The sequence below is a fragment of the Trematomus bernacchii genome, unplaced genomic scaffold, assembly GCF_902827165.1.
Source record: "Trematomus bernacchii unplaced genomic scaffold, fTreBer1.1, whole genome shotgun sequence".
In the NCBI taxonomy this organism is placed as follows: Eukaryota; Metazoa; Chordata; class Actinopteri; order Perciformes; family Nototheniidae; genus Trematomus; species Trematomus bernacchii.
This window is the reverse complement of record NW_022987803.1, coordinates 2,109,598-2,123,638: the sequence shown is the minus strand read 5'-3', so window position 1 is coordinate 2,123,638 and position 14,041 is coordinate 2,109,598. Positions and strand designations below refer to the sequence as shown.

The 14,041-nt window shown below is 42.6% G+C and overlaps 1 protein-coding gene across 1 annotated transcript in view; it reads right to left on the bottom strand.

The window, feature by feature from the left end:
* The window catches only part of nt5dc1 (5'-nucleotidase domain containing 1), a 93,288-nt gene that overhangs the window by 23,005 nt on the left and 56,242 nt on the right, over positions 1 to 14,041 (bottom strand). Inside the window, exon 9 of the mRNA XM_034150633.1 lies at positions 9,888 to 10,009. Within this exon, the coding sequence (XP_034006524.1) occupies positions 9,888 to 10,009 (122 nt within the window). The remainder of the gene's footprint in view (positions 1 to 9,887; positions 10,010 to 14,041) is intronic.

The following is a 14,041-nucleotide window of genomic DNA, read 5'->3' as shown; positions in this document are numbered from 1 at the left end:
TTCCCAATGGACTCAGTAGCGCCCCCTGCTGCCGTGTAGCATGTGTGAGTGAGCATGTGTGACTGTGTATGAGCCAGCCAAGGCGGAATATTACTGCCAAAAGTCACGTGACTCACTCACGTGACTTTTGGCAGTAATATTCCGCCGTGAGAAGAAAAAGTTTTGTACTTGTAAAAAAAAGTTTTGTAGTTGTAAAACAAAGTGTTGTAGTTGTAAAACAAATTTGTGCACTTGTAAAAAAAAGTTGTGTACTTGTAAAACCTAAGCTGAATTTGTCTCTGAAACATGATTTATTAGAAAAATATTATGTGTTTGTTTGATAGATACGTTTTTTCTTTGCAAAACTAAATTCATTAGTTTGTAGATGGTGTTTTGTATTTGCAAACCACATTGTGTTTGTTAGTGAATCATAAGGCATTTGTAAAACCTGTTTAGTTTGTTTGTGGAGTTATGGCAGGAAATTAGCTCCATACATTAAGCTCCGACGTTATCGGTCGGTACTGGAGACATGTAAAAAATATATCTCATATGTATTATTGCTACACAAACATTATATTGCAGTTTTAGTGTCGCCAACTCTGTTTCTAATATGCAAAAAGACAGCAAAATGCGTCTATGATTATTTTTAGTATTTTCGATCTTTCCAATCCAGACGAGAGATCTCTCTCCCCCGTCTGTGTGCGAGGGGGCGGGGCAGTTTACACACACGCAGCTGCTACTGTACATGCAGCAACACACACACACGGAGGGGATGGCGGAGAGAACGCGCTCCGAGGTGTGGTTAAACTTTACCTGTTCGATGTGGACAATGCTCGTTACCAAAAGTGCAATAAGAGTTTAGCATGGAAGGGCGGTAACACGAGCAATTTGTCTAAACATCTTGTAAAAGTGCACCACATTCAAACGGAGAAATGCACCGGGTTCGACTGTCTTTCTAGTAGCGCTGTAGCCCCATCCACGAGTAACTTTCCCACGTCAGGTGTTATGTATGCTAGCAGCAACACACGGAGTTAACTCAATTATACAAACATGGGCTAATGATTAGAGGTAACTGAGTTATTTATTTTGTTAAAGTTTCAGCTATTCTGTTTACAGTTCTGTCATCACATTATTTAATACGATTTGTTAAAACACTTGTTTCTTTTGATGTGAAATATTATGTATTTAATTAAAATAAAAAGCAATGATAGTTTTGTTCACAATTTGTGTTAGTTAGTTTACCTTATTTTTTTCTCCAAAAAAAACGATAAAAGTACCGTTAAAGCCGTGCCTATGTTTTTGTTTTCACTGCTAGTTTATGCTTATGTTCAATTAGTGCATTACAAAATCATTAAAATCATTAATGAAGTTTCAGCTCAGACCCCACGCTTAATAAGTCTCCCCCTGGCCCACCTACATTTCTCCAGGCCCACCCACACAATAATTCCTGGCTACGCCACTGGTTTACAGAGGAGGAAAATAAATGAGTCATTGTCTTGACCAGACAGATTCAGTACCACTCGACATGCCCCTTTCACACCAACGCAACTCCGGTTCAAGCTCCGTGCTAGAGCTTTTCTGGTTCAGAACCGGTTCTTCGGTTTAGCGCCGGCTCTTTTCACACCGCTCAGAGCCCGACTGGTGCTGCCGCTGCTGCGTCATGACGTCACAGTTTACGTCGCTGAGTTTCTCCCCAACGCCGGAGCTCACCTCACAACAACAACGGGCCGGGGACTGCGTTGCTTTTAATCATACGAAGCCAGATTAAATTAAATAACGACTTCTCCAACCTTATACTTTTCTCCAGAGTGCCGTGGTTCATTCTTTATTAATGTGTTTCAGCGGCATTTACCGACCGCTGCAGTGCTGGCCGGCTGCTCTTCAACGGGAGTGTATTCTCCCGTTAGCTCCGGGTTAGCTCACACGGCTCTAAAGTATTCACTGTCTGACTGTCACACAAGCAGCTGATACATATCCCCAGTTCCCCTTAAGTGAATGTGTGTCAGTCTGAATTGACGCTGTTTGGTGTCAGTCTGAATTGACGCTGTTTGGCATCACAACGCTGTTATGAAAGTTTCTCTGGTATAACATGGGTGATGTTAGCATAGCAACCGAAGCTAAACTGACTACTTGCTAAGCAGTTTTCTACAGGCACTTTTTACCGACGTATTTTTCATTATAATTCTACTTGTGATAGTCGGACATGACAACCTGTGCAGCCCATGTATTGATTCCATCCGATAGCTGCTATAATAACAAACAAAACGTCTGCCTGCTCTCCACAATGATCAATAACAGCGAACGGATGGTCAAAGTAAGGTACAAATAAACAGAATCACACGAAGCCTGGTTAGTGTTGCCTGACTTTATAAAGTGTGTTTTTTTTAACAAGTGTGTGGTTGCGTTCTAGTCACTTTGCTCAGCACTACTGCTTGTTACAACTTTTATTTGCCGTACTCGCCTTAACGGGCCGTCTCCACGGCAGCGTTAAAAAATCTTGAAACGCTTCTGCCCATTCACTTTGAATGGGGTGACGTCACTTTTTTTCGCTTTCGCCGAAATGCATTGTGGGCAGGCGAGCGGAGATTCTCAGGATTTTCAAGATCCAAAGTTGAACAATGTTCAACTTTTGAAGCTGAGGAGGAAGCGTCAGCCAATCAAATCCCGTGTACGCAAATCTGACAGTTCAAGCTCTAGCCAATCAAACGGCGTGTATGCTGGGAGAGACATACCGCAGATCATTTCCTCATATTCCAAAAAATGGAGGAGAAATTAGCGGTAGCGAATCAATCACCCGGTGCTTTATGACCAGACCTACCGGGATATAAACCGGAGGAGCCAGGCATGGAGGGAGGTGGCAGAGACAGTGGTATGTTTTCGCCTGTTTTGGGGAGTTTATATCCAGTTTACTTCAGGCTTTTTGGCTTCGTATGTCGCGGGCGGGAGATTCATGTGATTGGTTGATCGCAAAAAAATCCCCAAGCTTCAGATACGCCCACCTCCAAGATTTTTTTAACGCTGCCGTGGAGACGGCCCGTAAGTGTTAGCTCAGGTTAATCTCCCCCCCCCTCCGACGTAAGCGTGACGTATGCGGTTCTTGCTTCTAGACGGACAACTTTTTGGTGCTCGAAACGAACCGGATTCCGGAGCTATGACGCTGCTCCGCTGCGGTGTGAACAGGAAAACCCGGTGCTTTTCAAGCACCAGCACCGAACCGGCCCTGAAACACCGTTGGTGTGAAAGGGGTAGACCCTTTCACACCAACGGTGTAACTAAAGGATAACTAAAGTATCTTGACTTGTAAGCCAATTAAACGTTTTCTTTAAAAAAGCTGTGCCCTGACCGTCTGTCTGTAGTACGGAGCCCCTAAAGGGACATGAAAAAAAAATAAAAAAAGTTGAGAAAGTTACCTATGTACCAAGGAGGAAGTGGGGCACACAGGAGACAACCATTTCATTGCAGACTGTTATGTTTACGCTACAGTGGAATTTTCTACTGCAACAATCCCCACGCAAATACACACCCGCAACTGTTACAATGAAGGCTTGATAATCAGCTCACGGCATATAGGTGTAAGCAGGGGTGAAGTGCTATTTCTACAGGTGGTGTGTGGACCTCACATAGGGGGTCCGGGGGCATGCTAAAGTTAAATGCATCAATCTGGTGCACTTTGAGAGCAAAATGAAGAGATCTATGGATACATCTCTCAACACCCATATGAAACAGAACTGTAAACAGATTTACTTTTTCTTTATGGATATTTTACAAATCACCTTTAAAACTTTATTCTTTTTTTACTGTCATATAGTATTTCATACCTGTTTTTCATTTATTCTCTTATTTTTTTATAACTATAATGATCATACACACACCCCCCCTCGGCTCAATGCCCCCTCTGTTCCCCGGCCACGTGGAGAAAGCTCTTGAGGAATTCAGTGTCAACCTGCACTTAAAGCTGCTCTAACAGCGGGGTGACCTGAGGCCTCTGGTGAGCTCCCTCCACTTTCACCTGACTGCTGACTGCAGGTGAGAGGAGGCTTCAGGGAGATTACAGTCCCTCAGCACAGCACTGACACTGGTGGGGGGGCTGGTGGGGGGGCTGATTGGAGGCCATCACAGAGAGTCAGGCCTGAACACGGCAGTGAGGATCAGTGTTGGGAAAATACTGAATGTACTCTTCCAATATCAGAGTACACATGATAACAAAGGCCCTACGTAGCTGTTTACGTAACAGGATGTAGGATTACCTAGAAGAGCATCAGGACACACTGTTTTAGGCATATGATAGCTATGTGACAACGATTAACATGATGATTCAGCCTCTATGGAGATAGACATATGACTGTCATGTTTATTGCTTACATGGGCCTTAGCTAATCTGAACTAAACATTGAATACTGTGCCTCGGAAATAATTGTTTACATTAATCATGACCAAACCGTTTGAGACCCGGCCACTAGCTCGCTAGCACCAGAAGCTAATAACAACGATCTCCGGTACCGGTGCGCTCTCTCTCTCTCTCGCTCGCTCACGCACGCACACAAAATGGCTCGTTCCACACACACACAGAGCCGAGCTTGAATGAAACACAGAGGCCCAGACGTACTTGTACTGTACTGTATCATATTATTTTAAAATCAATAATCTTTCAAATTATGATTACATTTATTTTCAAAACCATTTTTCCTCCTGGTCTCTCACGCCCCCCCTGTCATGCGCCCCCCACTTTGAGAAACACTGCTTTAGGGGCTCCGTGCGATAATCACAGTTTCACGGTATACAATATTACACTGTTAAATCTATTATTAACAGTTACAATGACCCTGATGAGAACAGATAATAATAAACTGAATTATGTTGCATAACATAAGTATGTCAGTTAACAGCACTAGCATGGGAATGTACTCCTTTAACTACTAAATGTAAAATATCATCAGCTGTAAGTCTCCGTAGCTAAGCAAATGTACACGGTATATAAAGTGCCAATTTTAATACTGTGACATACCGCAAATACCAGTTTACCATTTCAACCCCAACTTGGGACAGTGCAACTAATTATCATAAATATTTAACCTGTTAAACTAAACCTCACCAGCCTTTCTGTTGCCTTGCTAAAGTGATTTCACAAACTGTGAAAGGCCTGATCCAAACTCCTCTGTGAGTGCTGAAATATTGACTTTAATTAATAAATGTATTATGTCAACAGTTTTCACATTACTGTATTAGGTTATTTATCAGCAATAATTTAAGTTCATATATATAAGGTTCAACTTAATATTATTGCTTTCAACTAACCTAACGTTCACAGTTATGTGAAATTTGTAGACATCATATATTTAATAAAAGTTTCATGTTTTTCAGTGTAATCAAAGTCAGGTTGATCGTTAGGAAAGATCTCACTCGTCCCCGGCTTGAGCTTCAATATCAGGATACATGTATTTATTATCCTTGCAAGAATGGAAGTAGTCATCACATACAGAGGTTGCATGGGAAAAATAGTTCCCAGAACAGTGTCCTTCACATGCTGATATACAAGAGAGTGTTACAGTCACAAGATGGAGGAATACCGGTTCAAAGCAGTATTCAATGTTTAGTTCAGATTAGCTAAGGCCCATGTAAGCAATAAACATGACAGTCATATGTCTATCTCCATAGAGGCTGAATCATCATGTTAATCGTTGTCACATAGCTATCATATGCCTAAAACAGTGTGTCCTGATGCTCTTCGAGGTAATCCTACATCCTGTTACGTACACAGCTACGTAGGGCCTTTGTTATCATGTGCTACTCTGATATTGGAAGAGTACATTCAGTATTTTCCCAACACTGATCCTCACTGCTGTGTTCAGGCCTGACTCTCTGGCTGGTGCCCCACGGGAACGCATACGGCAAAACGCATAGGATTAACGCAATCGCAATCGCAAAAAAGGCTTCCGTCCACACGCAATATACACCGGATAGTGTCTGTTCACAAGAGACAGCTCCGTTTAGCTCCAACCACTGGAAAAAGCTGCAGTACATATGCCGAGCCTGTACGTGGCGCTGTAACTTCCTCCAGAAAAAGCAGCGAAGAAGAATGGTTGTCATGGTTCCCCTTCTGTTTATTCACCGTGGTTGGGGCCGAGGGAACTGGGCAGAGTTTTTCGCCGGTCAACGTGTGTAAAAGTTTAAATCTTCCGGACAAAATTATAAAAGTGCCGGTCAAAGGTCTTCTTTGTTATTTATTAAAGGTGGGGTAGGTAAGTTTGAAAAACCGGCTCGAGATACACTTTTTGCTATATTCCATGGAATGCTCTTAACATCCCGATAGCAATGAATATCTTAAGTGCTTTGACAAAAAATCCATAAAAAAATGTCATCTGTGGAAGCCGTAATACTGTAAAAAGTACGACCAATCATTTTAGCCGGCCCGGCTAAAATAACTGGGTGGCCTACCTGCCTGTCAGCCTTCCATCTGTGCACACACTTATCTCGTGCCCTCATTGGTCATGTGCGCGTTCGTGTGTGTTGGAGGAGGGGCTCTGTAAGGAAGTGGCAGATTTTCTCCGGTTGTGTATTTTCAAATTCTAGCGCACTCGAGCCGGTTTCTCAAACTTACCTACCCCACCTTTAAGCTTTAAAAGAAATGAATAACGACTATATATAATAATAAAATACACGGAGCCTCTCTTTTTCCTCTCTTCTGACAGCGTCAGTGTCTGTCTCATGCAGCAGCTGATCCAGTAATGAGTGACCCGGCAGTACAAAATAAACATATTTATAACTAGTTTAGGTAGTTTGAGAGGTAATTAAAATAGCTAAGGGTGATGATCTGACTTGAAGTGTGTGTTTTGCTCCTCCCGCTGCATCACAGCGGGAGTAACTTCACTCGCGTTTATGTCCATATCGAGATAAAGATAAATAATCTGAATTCAGTGTGCAGTTTACTTTGACGCGGGGGTGAGCAGCAGAGGTGGTGGGAGGCAGGGCTATTGCGTCATCATTATCACAAAATGATCGTATAGACGCGATCACACGGAGCCGTTGGACCCCCCAGAGCGCTCCGTTCCCAGATCCGTCCACCTTTGGACCCGTTGTCGTTTGCGGGGTCCGTTTCTATCGTTTAGTTACGGCCTCGTGTGGCAAAAAGGGCTATACGCAAGAGAAATATGCGGATACAACCCGTTTTCGTTCCCGTGGGGCACCAGCCTCTGTGATGGCCTCCAATCAGCCCCCCCACCAGCCCCCCCACCAGTGTCAGTGCTGTGCTGAGGGACTGTAATCTCCCTGAAGCCTCCTCTCACCTGCAGTCAGCAGTCAGGTGAAAGTGGAGGGAGCTCACCAGAGGCCTCAGGTCACCCCGCTGTTAGAGCAGCTTTAAGTGCAGGTTGACACTGAATTCCTCAAGAGCTTTCTCCACGAGGCCGGGGAACAGAGGGGGCATTGAGCCGAGGGGGGGTGTGTGTGTGTGTGGGGGAGGGGGGGGGGGGGGGGGGGGGAGGGGTGTTGACGAGTGCTGCTGTAGGTGAACTTAGGTTCCCCTCTGCATGATCTGTACCATCCTTCCGGTTAGTTGGAAGCAATCTTTTTTAGTTTAAATACATTTTATTTTAGGTTCAGCTTAATATTATGGCTTTCAACTAACTTAATACAGTTATGTGAATAATACATTGAATTAAAGTCAACCTTTCAGTTTTTTCAGTGTACGTTTCATTCCTCTGAAATCAGTCCCTGCCACTGGAACAGACATGGCACTGAATGTGTATTTTTCAGATAAAGTGTCGTTGTTAATTAATGAAGGTATGAAAGTACCTCTTCTACTTACGGAGTGAACATGGACAGTTCTGATGCATTGTTTCAACATTTCAGGAAATTACAAATTCATCAGAGTAACCATATCCTTTGCTCCTGCTCAGACTTGAAAAAAAGAAATTGCTTTTGGGAAGTTGGGAAATAATCTTTTCTATCATCTTCCTCTGACTACAAACAATCTTTTTTCCAGAGGGTTCTATGGGTGTGATGGTGACAGCTTCCTGCGTGTGAGTCTCTCTACGGCTCAGTACCCTCGATATTGAACAACATGGAGTCTTTCTAACAGCGCACATTGTGTGTGGATTCATCTAGCGCCCTCATTTCATGTCATCTCTTTAACACTGCCATCTACAACAAGCATAATATGCCCCCGGAAAATAATCATCATAATCATTAATCACCATAAAGAAATTGCTGTAATAAACGCTGGTTGCCTTGCCGTGACTCAGTTTTGTATTTTTAATATATAATGAGCATTGTGCCTCTGACAGGAACTAGAACTAACTCATGTGTATCGCTCACTGAGGGCTGACCTTAGCTTAAAGTCAGACATGATGTCATTGCTGGGACCAGACTGTATGCTTAATGAAACATATTACAAATCTGAACTCACATGATTTAACAGACACAATTTGGTATTTTTATATGTAATTAATTATTCATTAGTGCTGTCAATTGATGAAAAAATGTAATTGCTGTAATCGCAATAATTATCTGTAATTAATCATGATAAAGTTAAATTACTATTTATTTGTATTTTGGGGGAAATAGAACACATGAATGTGTAGTCTTGTTTTAAAGAAATGCATGACAAACTGTTAAGAGAAATCAGAGGTTTTTTTTACTTTATTATAACCTGATTTCTGAAGTCCAACAACTTTCCGAAAGTATCCACCGAGCGGCTGTCCCAGAGAGCCGCTGTGATTCCCCTCTGTATAGTGTGTGCTACACAGAGCATATTCTCTCATCATATCATACTGCAGCTCCATCTGACCAAAGTGGAGACCCTGCTGTCTCCTGAGTAACTTGTAGGGATGGTTCTGTCTGATGTCCAGTGGTCAAAGTTAGTTTCCCTGCTTCTTTGTCTTGCCATGCAATCTATGTATACATCCGTGCTGGAACTACGGGAGGAAGGTGGGGTCAAAATTGTTAATGTGATTCATTTGCGTTTTTTTAATTATTTTAATCTTTATTATTCATATTATTTATTTCTATATTGTTTAACTGATTTATTCATTCTATAGGTTTTATAGGTTGTTAATTATTTTTTTGTTTTATTAGCGATATCCATTTTTAAACCTTTTTATTATTCTTAGTATTTATTTATTTCTTAAATTATAATTGTTATTTTTATTATTGTTGTTTTATTTATATTTAGGTTTTAGTATTTTGTTGTATTTATTCAGTTTGTATTGTGTCTATCTTTATTTTACAGAGAGGGATCAATATGTATTATATTGTATATCTTCTTTACATGATCATACCTTGACTGACTGTGTCCCTTATACTATACACAACATAATAATACACTATAAGGCTTATAGTGTATTATTATGTTGTTCTGCTGCATGTGTGAAGAAAGGTTTTAACGTTGGACCTGAAGTGAATTCCTTATTTTTTGTTTTAATTTGTGTGCCTTATTGTTAACACACTTTGAGCTGCACCTGGTGTAAGAATAGCGCTATACAAATAAAGCTTTATTACGATTATTGTTATTATTATTTGTCTGGAAGTAGGAATAACATGGTATATAATGTACATTTAGCAAAGCTTTTAGAAATCTAAGTTATCTACCATACCTGCTAAGAAATACATCTTTTTGTCCCTAAGAATGGGCTGCTTTGTAAGAAGTATGGGGGAGTGGTTCCATCAGTGCACTCCCAGCATGCTGGCAGGCAGCGGGCCTGTCAGCAGTCCTGCCAAGGGCCACGTTCCCCCCCTCCATCACCCCCGTGTGAATCCTCCTGAACTGATTTATCGTGAAGCCCTCATCTCTTTCAGCCTCTGCCAAAAACCAGAGTTGGAGTCAACCTCAAAGCGAGCCTGGGATGTTGTTCAGTCCGAGATCTGGCTGCTCTCCTGCTACAGACGGGAGGGGGGGGGGGGGTGCAGCCTACCTTGGGCTCAGGTTTGCCCGTCATGGTCTTCAGCAGCTCGTGGAGGTGCGGCCAGTTTCCCTGGGAGTACCAGCCGGGTTTATCCAGCGACGGCAGCCCCTCGCTCTCCTCCACATCGTTCACTGGGAGAGAGAACCAGACACCACAGTTAGAGCCACAGCCAGCTGCTACATGACCACACAGCCTGGACTCCGCCTGCACCCCATCCCACCCCGCCACCCCACCACAGCACCCAGCACCACCCCACCACAGCACACGTCACCACAGAACCCAGCTTCCAGCAGAACAGCAGTGTGAATTTGAAGACTGTAAGCCAGGAAAGCAGTGGTTCTCAACCTGGGGTCAGCACTTCTCTAGTGTTACATCTCTGGGATTGTGATGATTAACACAATAGAAAAGGTGTATAAACATAGTGTCTTTGTTTCCTCACATCATTGCTTTACCATGTGAAGCAGTGTAGGGCCTGTCAGAAGGTGCCGGTTTCAGTTTTGTCAGTGTGGTGTTACTGTTTGGGCATTTAAATAGCTGCTTATTATGTACAGTGTCACCATGTTAGGGTCTCTACAGATGCAGTGTCACCATGTTAGGGTCTCTACAGATGTAGTGTCACCATGTTAGGGTCTCTACAGATGCAGTGTCATCATATTAGAGTCTCTACAGATGCAGTGTCACCATGTTAGGGTCTCTACAGATGCAGTGTCACCATGTTAGGGTCTCTACAGATGCAGTGTCACCATGTTAGGGTCTCTACAGATGTAGTGTCACCATGTTAGGGTCTCTACAGATGCAGTGTCACCATGTTAGAGTCTCTACAGATGCAGTGTCACCATGTTAGGGTCTCTACAGATGCAGTGTCACCATGTTAGGGTCTCTACAGATGCAGTGTCACCATGTTAGGGTCTCTACAGATGCAGTGTCACCATATTAGGGTCTCTACAGATGCAGTGTCATTATCTGTGAACAGCCGTAGAGATGGGGTGCTGCCTCATGTGTATTCTATGTGTTTGACTGTAGCCCATCCGTGACAGATATGACCCACACTTTTTAAGCTTAAAACCTTTAACACCTAAAGTGTCTGTTCTCAGGAACCTTGAACCGTTCTGAAAGAACGTTAGTTTAGTGTTTTGAGTCTTTTTATTTTTTAAAGAGTATTTTTATGGATATTTTAAACCATTACTTAATTAAATATACAGACCAATTATAATAATTAATTATGTTAAAAGTCATTATAATGAGTAAAGGTGCCACTTTTCCATGGGTAGGACCACATATCCACATATCTATTCGATATACTGTAGCTGCTGATGTGGATCTGGATGTAGGAGTCTTTTTCCCAGGATGCATTGAGCCAGTGTATTACAGGAATAACACACAGGTAGATTAGTCACCTATTCACCTGACCTAATGTGTTTGGACTGTGGGAGGAAACCCGCTCTAATCATTTATGAGCTGATTAACAAAATGATTGGAACATGTTTAATCATCTGTCCTCAAGTCACACACTTGATGTGTCATACACTGGTCACACGTAATAAACTTGATTAGCTAATCAATAAAAAAACAGTTAAGAGTGCAGAATAATAAGAGATGTCCCAACTGAAAAGGAGAAGCCAGTTTGTGAGGAGGCCAGAGGACGAACAAAGGCAGATTTTTTTTCCAACGTGGCAGAACTCAGGGAGAGAAAGGGCGAGGGAGAGGGGAGGGAGAGAACATATTTCCCTGAGTGGATCATCCTGTCTTCACACATAATGCATCCCCACTGTTATTGCTGGCAGGAAGACAGTCAAAATGAAGGGAGCCTTCCAACAGGCTGCCCTGCCACTGCACTGCTTCTACCTGAGCGTCAGATCACAGGCAGGGAGGAGGGATGTGGACTCTTGAGGAATTGTGGGTAAATGATATGAATCTGACTAACACAACTAGCAGCTCTTTGAAATCCTCAGAGATGACAGCTGGACTGATTCCCTATACTTAGGAATATATGAGATCTGATCTGTGTTTGGCGTGTGTGCATTGAACAAATCAATGACTGGATGTGTCAGAACTTTCTCCACTTAAACAAAGATAAAACTGAGCTAATGGTTTTTGGAGCCAAGGCAGAACGTATCAAAGTTAGCGCTGAGCTTCAGTCTGCAATGTTCAAAACAACAGATAGAGCCAGAAATCTAGGTGTAGTAATGGACTCTGACCTGAGTTTCAACAGTCACATTAAAACAGTTACTAAATCAGCCTACTATCACCTAAAGAACATATCTAGGATTAAAAGACTAATGTCACAGCAGGATTTGGAAAAACTTGTCCATGCTTTTATCTTCAGTAGACTGGACTACTGTAAAGGTGTCTTTACAGGTCTCACTAAAACATCTATTAGAAAGCTGCAGCTAATTCAGAACGCCGCTGCTCAAGTCCTCACTGACACTAAGAAAGTGGATCAGTCCAGTTCTGAAGTCTTTACACTGGTTCCTCACTAACACTGAGAAAGTGGATCACATCACATCAGTCCTGTTCTGAAGTCTTTACACTGGTTCCTCACTAACACTAAGAAAGTGGATCAGTCCAGTTCTGAAGTCTTTACACTGGTTCCTCACTAACACTAAGAAAGTGGATCAGTCCAGTTCTGAAGTCTTTACACTGGTTCCTCACTAACACTGAGAAAGTGGATCACATCACATCAGTCCTGTTCTGAAGTCTTTACACTGGTTCCTCACTAACACTAAGAAAGTGGATCAGTCCTGTTCTGAAGTCTTTACACTGGTTCCTCACTAACACTAAGAAAGTGGATCAGTCCAGTTCTGAAGTCTTTACACTGGTTCCTCACTAACACTAAGAAAGTGGATCAGTCCTGTTCTGAAGTCTTTACACTAGTTCCTCACTAACACTGAGAAAGTGGATCAGTCCAGTTCTGAAGTCTTTACACTGGTTCCTCACTAACACTGAGAAAGTGGATCAGTCCAGTTCTGAAGTCTTTACACTGGTTCCTCACTGACACTAAGAAAGTGGATCACATCACTCCTGTTCTGAAGTCTTTACACTGGTTCCTCACTAACACTAAGAAAGTGGATCAGTCCAGTTCTGAAGTCTTTACACTGGTTCCTCACTAACACTAAGAAAGTGGATCAGTCCAGTTCTGAAGTCTTTACACTGGTTCCTCACTAACACTGAGAAAGTGGATCACATCACATCAGTCCTGTTCTGAAGTCTTTACACTGGTTCCTCACTAACACTAAGAAAGTGGATCAGTCCTGTTCTGAAGTCTTTACACTGGTTCCTCACTAACACTAAGAAAGTGGATCAGTCCAGTTCTGAAGTCTTTACACTGGTTCCTCACTAACACTAAGAAAGTGGATCAGTCCTGTTCTGAAGTCTTTACACTAGTTCCTCACTAACACTGAGAAAGTGGATCAGTCCAGTTCTGAAGTCTTTACACTGGTTCCTCACTAACACTGAGAAAGTGGATCAGTCCAGTTCTGAAGTCTTTACACTGGTTCCTCACTAACACTGAGAAAGTGGATCAGTCCTGTTCTGAAGTCTTTACACTGGTTCCTCACTAACACTGAGAAAGTGGATCAGTCCTGTTCTGAAGTCTTTACACTGGTTCCTCACTAACACTAATACCCCTTTCACACCAACGGTGTTTCAAGGCCGGTTCGGTGCTGGTGCTTGAAAAGCACCGGGTTTTCCTGTTCACACCGCAGCGGAGCAGCGTCATAGCTCCGGAATCCGGTTCGTTTCGAGCACCAAAAAGTTGTCCGTCTAGAAGCAAGAACCGCATACGTCACGCTTACGTCGGAGGGGGGCGAGATTAACCTGAGCTAACACTTAAGGCGAGTACGGCAAATAAAAGTTGTAACAAACAGTAGTGCTGAGCAAAGTGACTAGAACGCAACCACACACTTGTTAAAAAAAACACACTTTATAAAGTCAGGCAACACTAACCAGGCTTCATGTGATTCTGTTTATTTGTACCTTACTTTGACCATCCGTTCGCTGTTATTGATCATTGTGGAGAGCAGGCAGACGTTTTGTTTGTTATTATAGCAGCTATCGGATGGAATCAATACATGGGCTGCACAGGTTGTCATGTCCGACTATCACAAGTAGAATCATAATGAAAAATACGTCGGTAAAAAGTGCCTGTAGAAAACTGCTTAGCA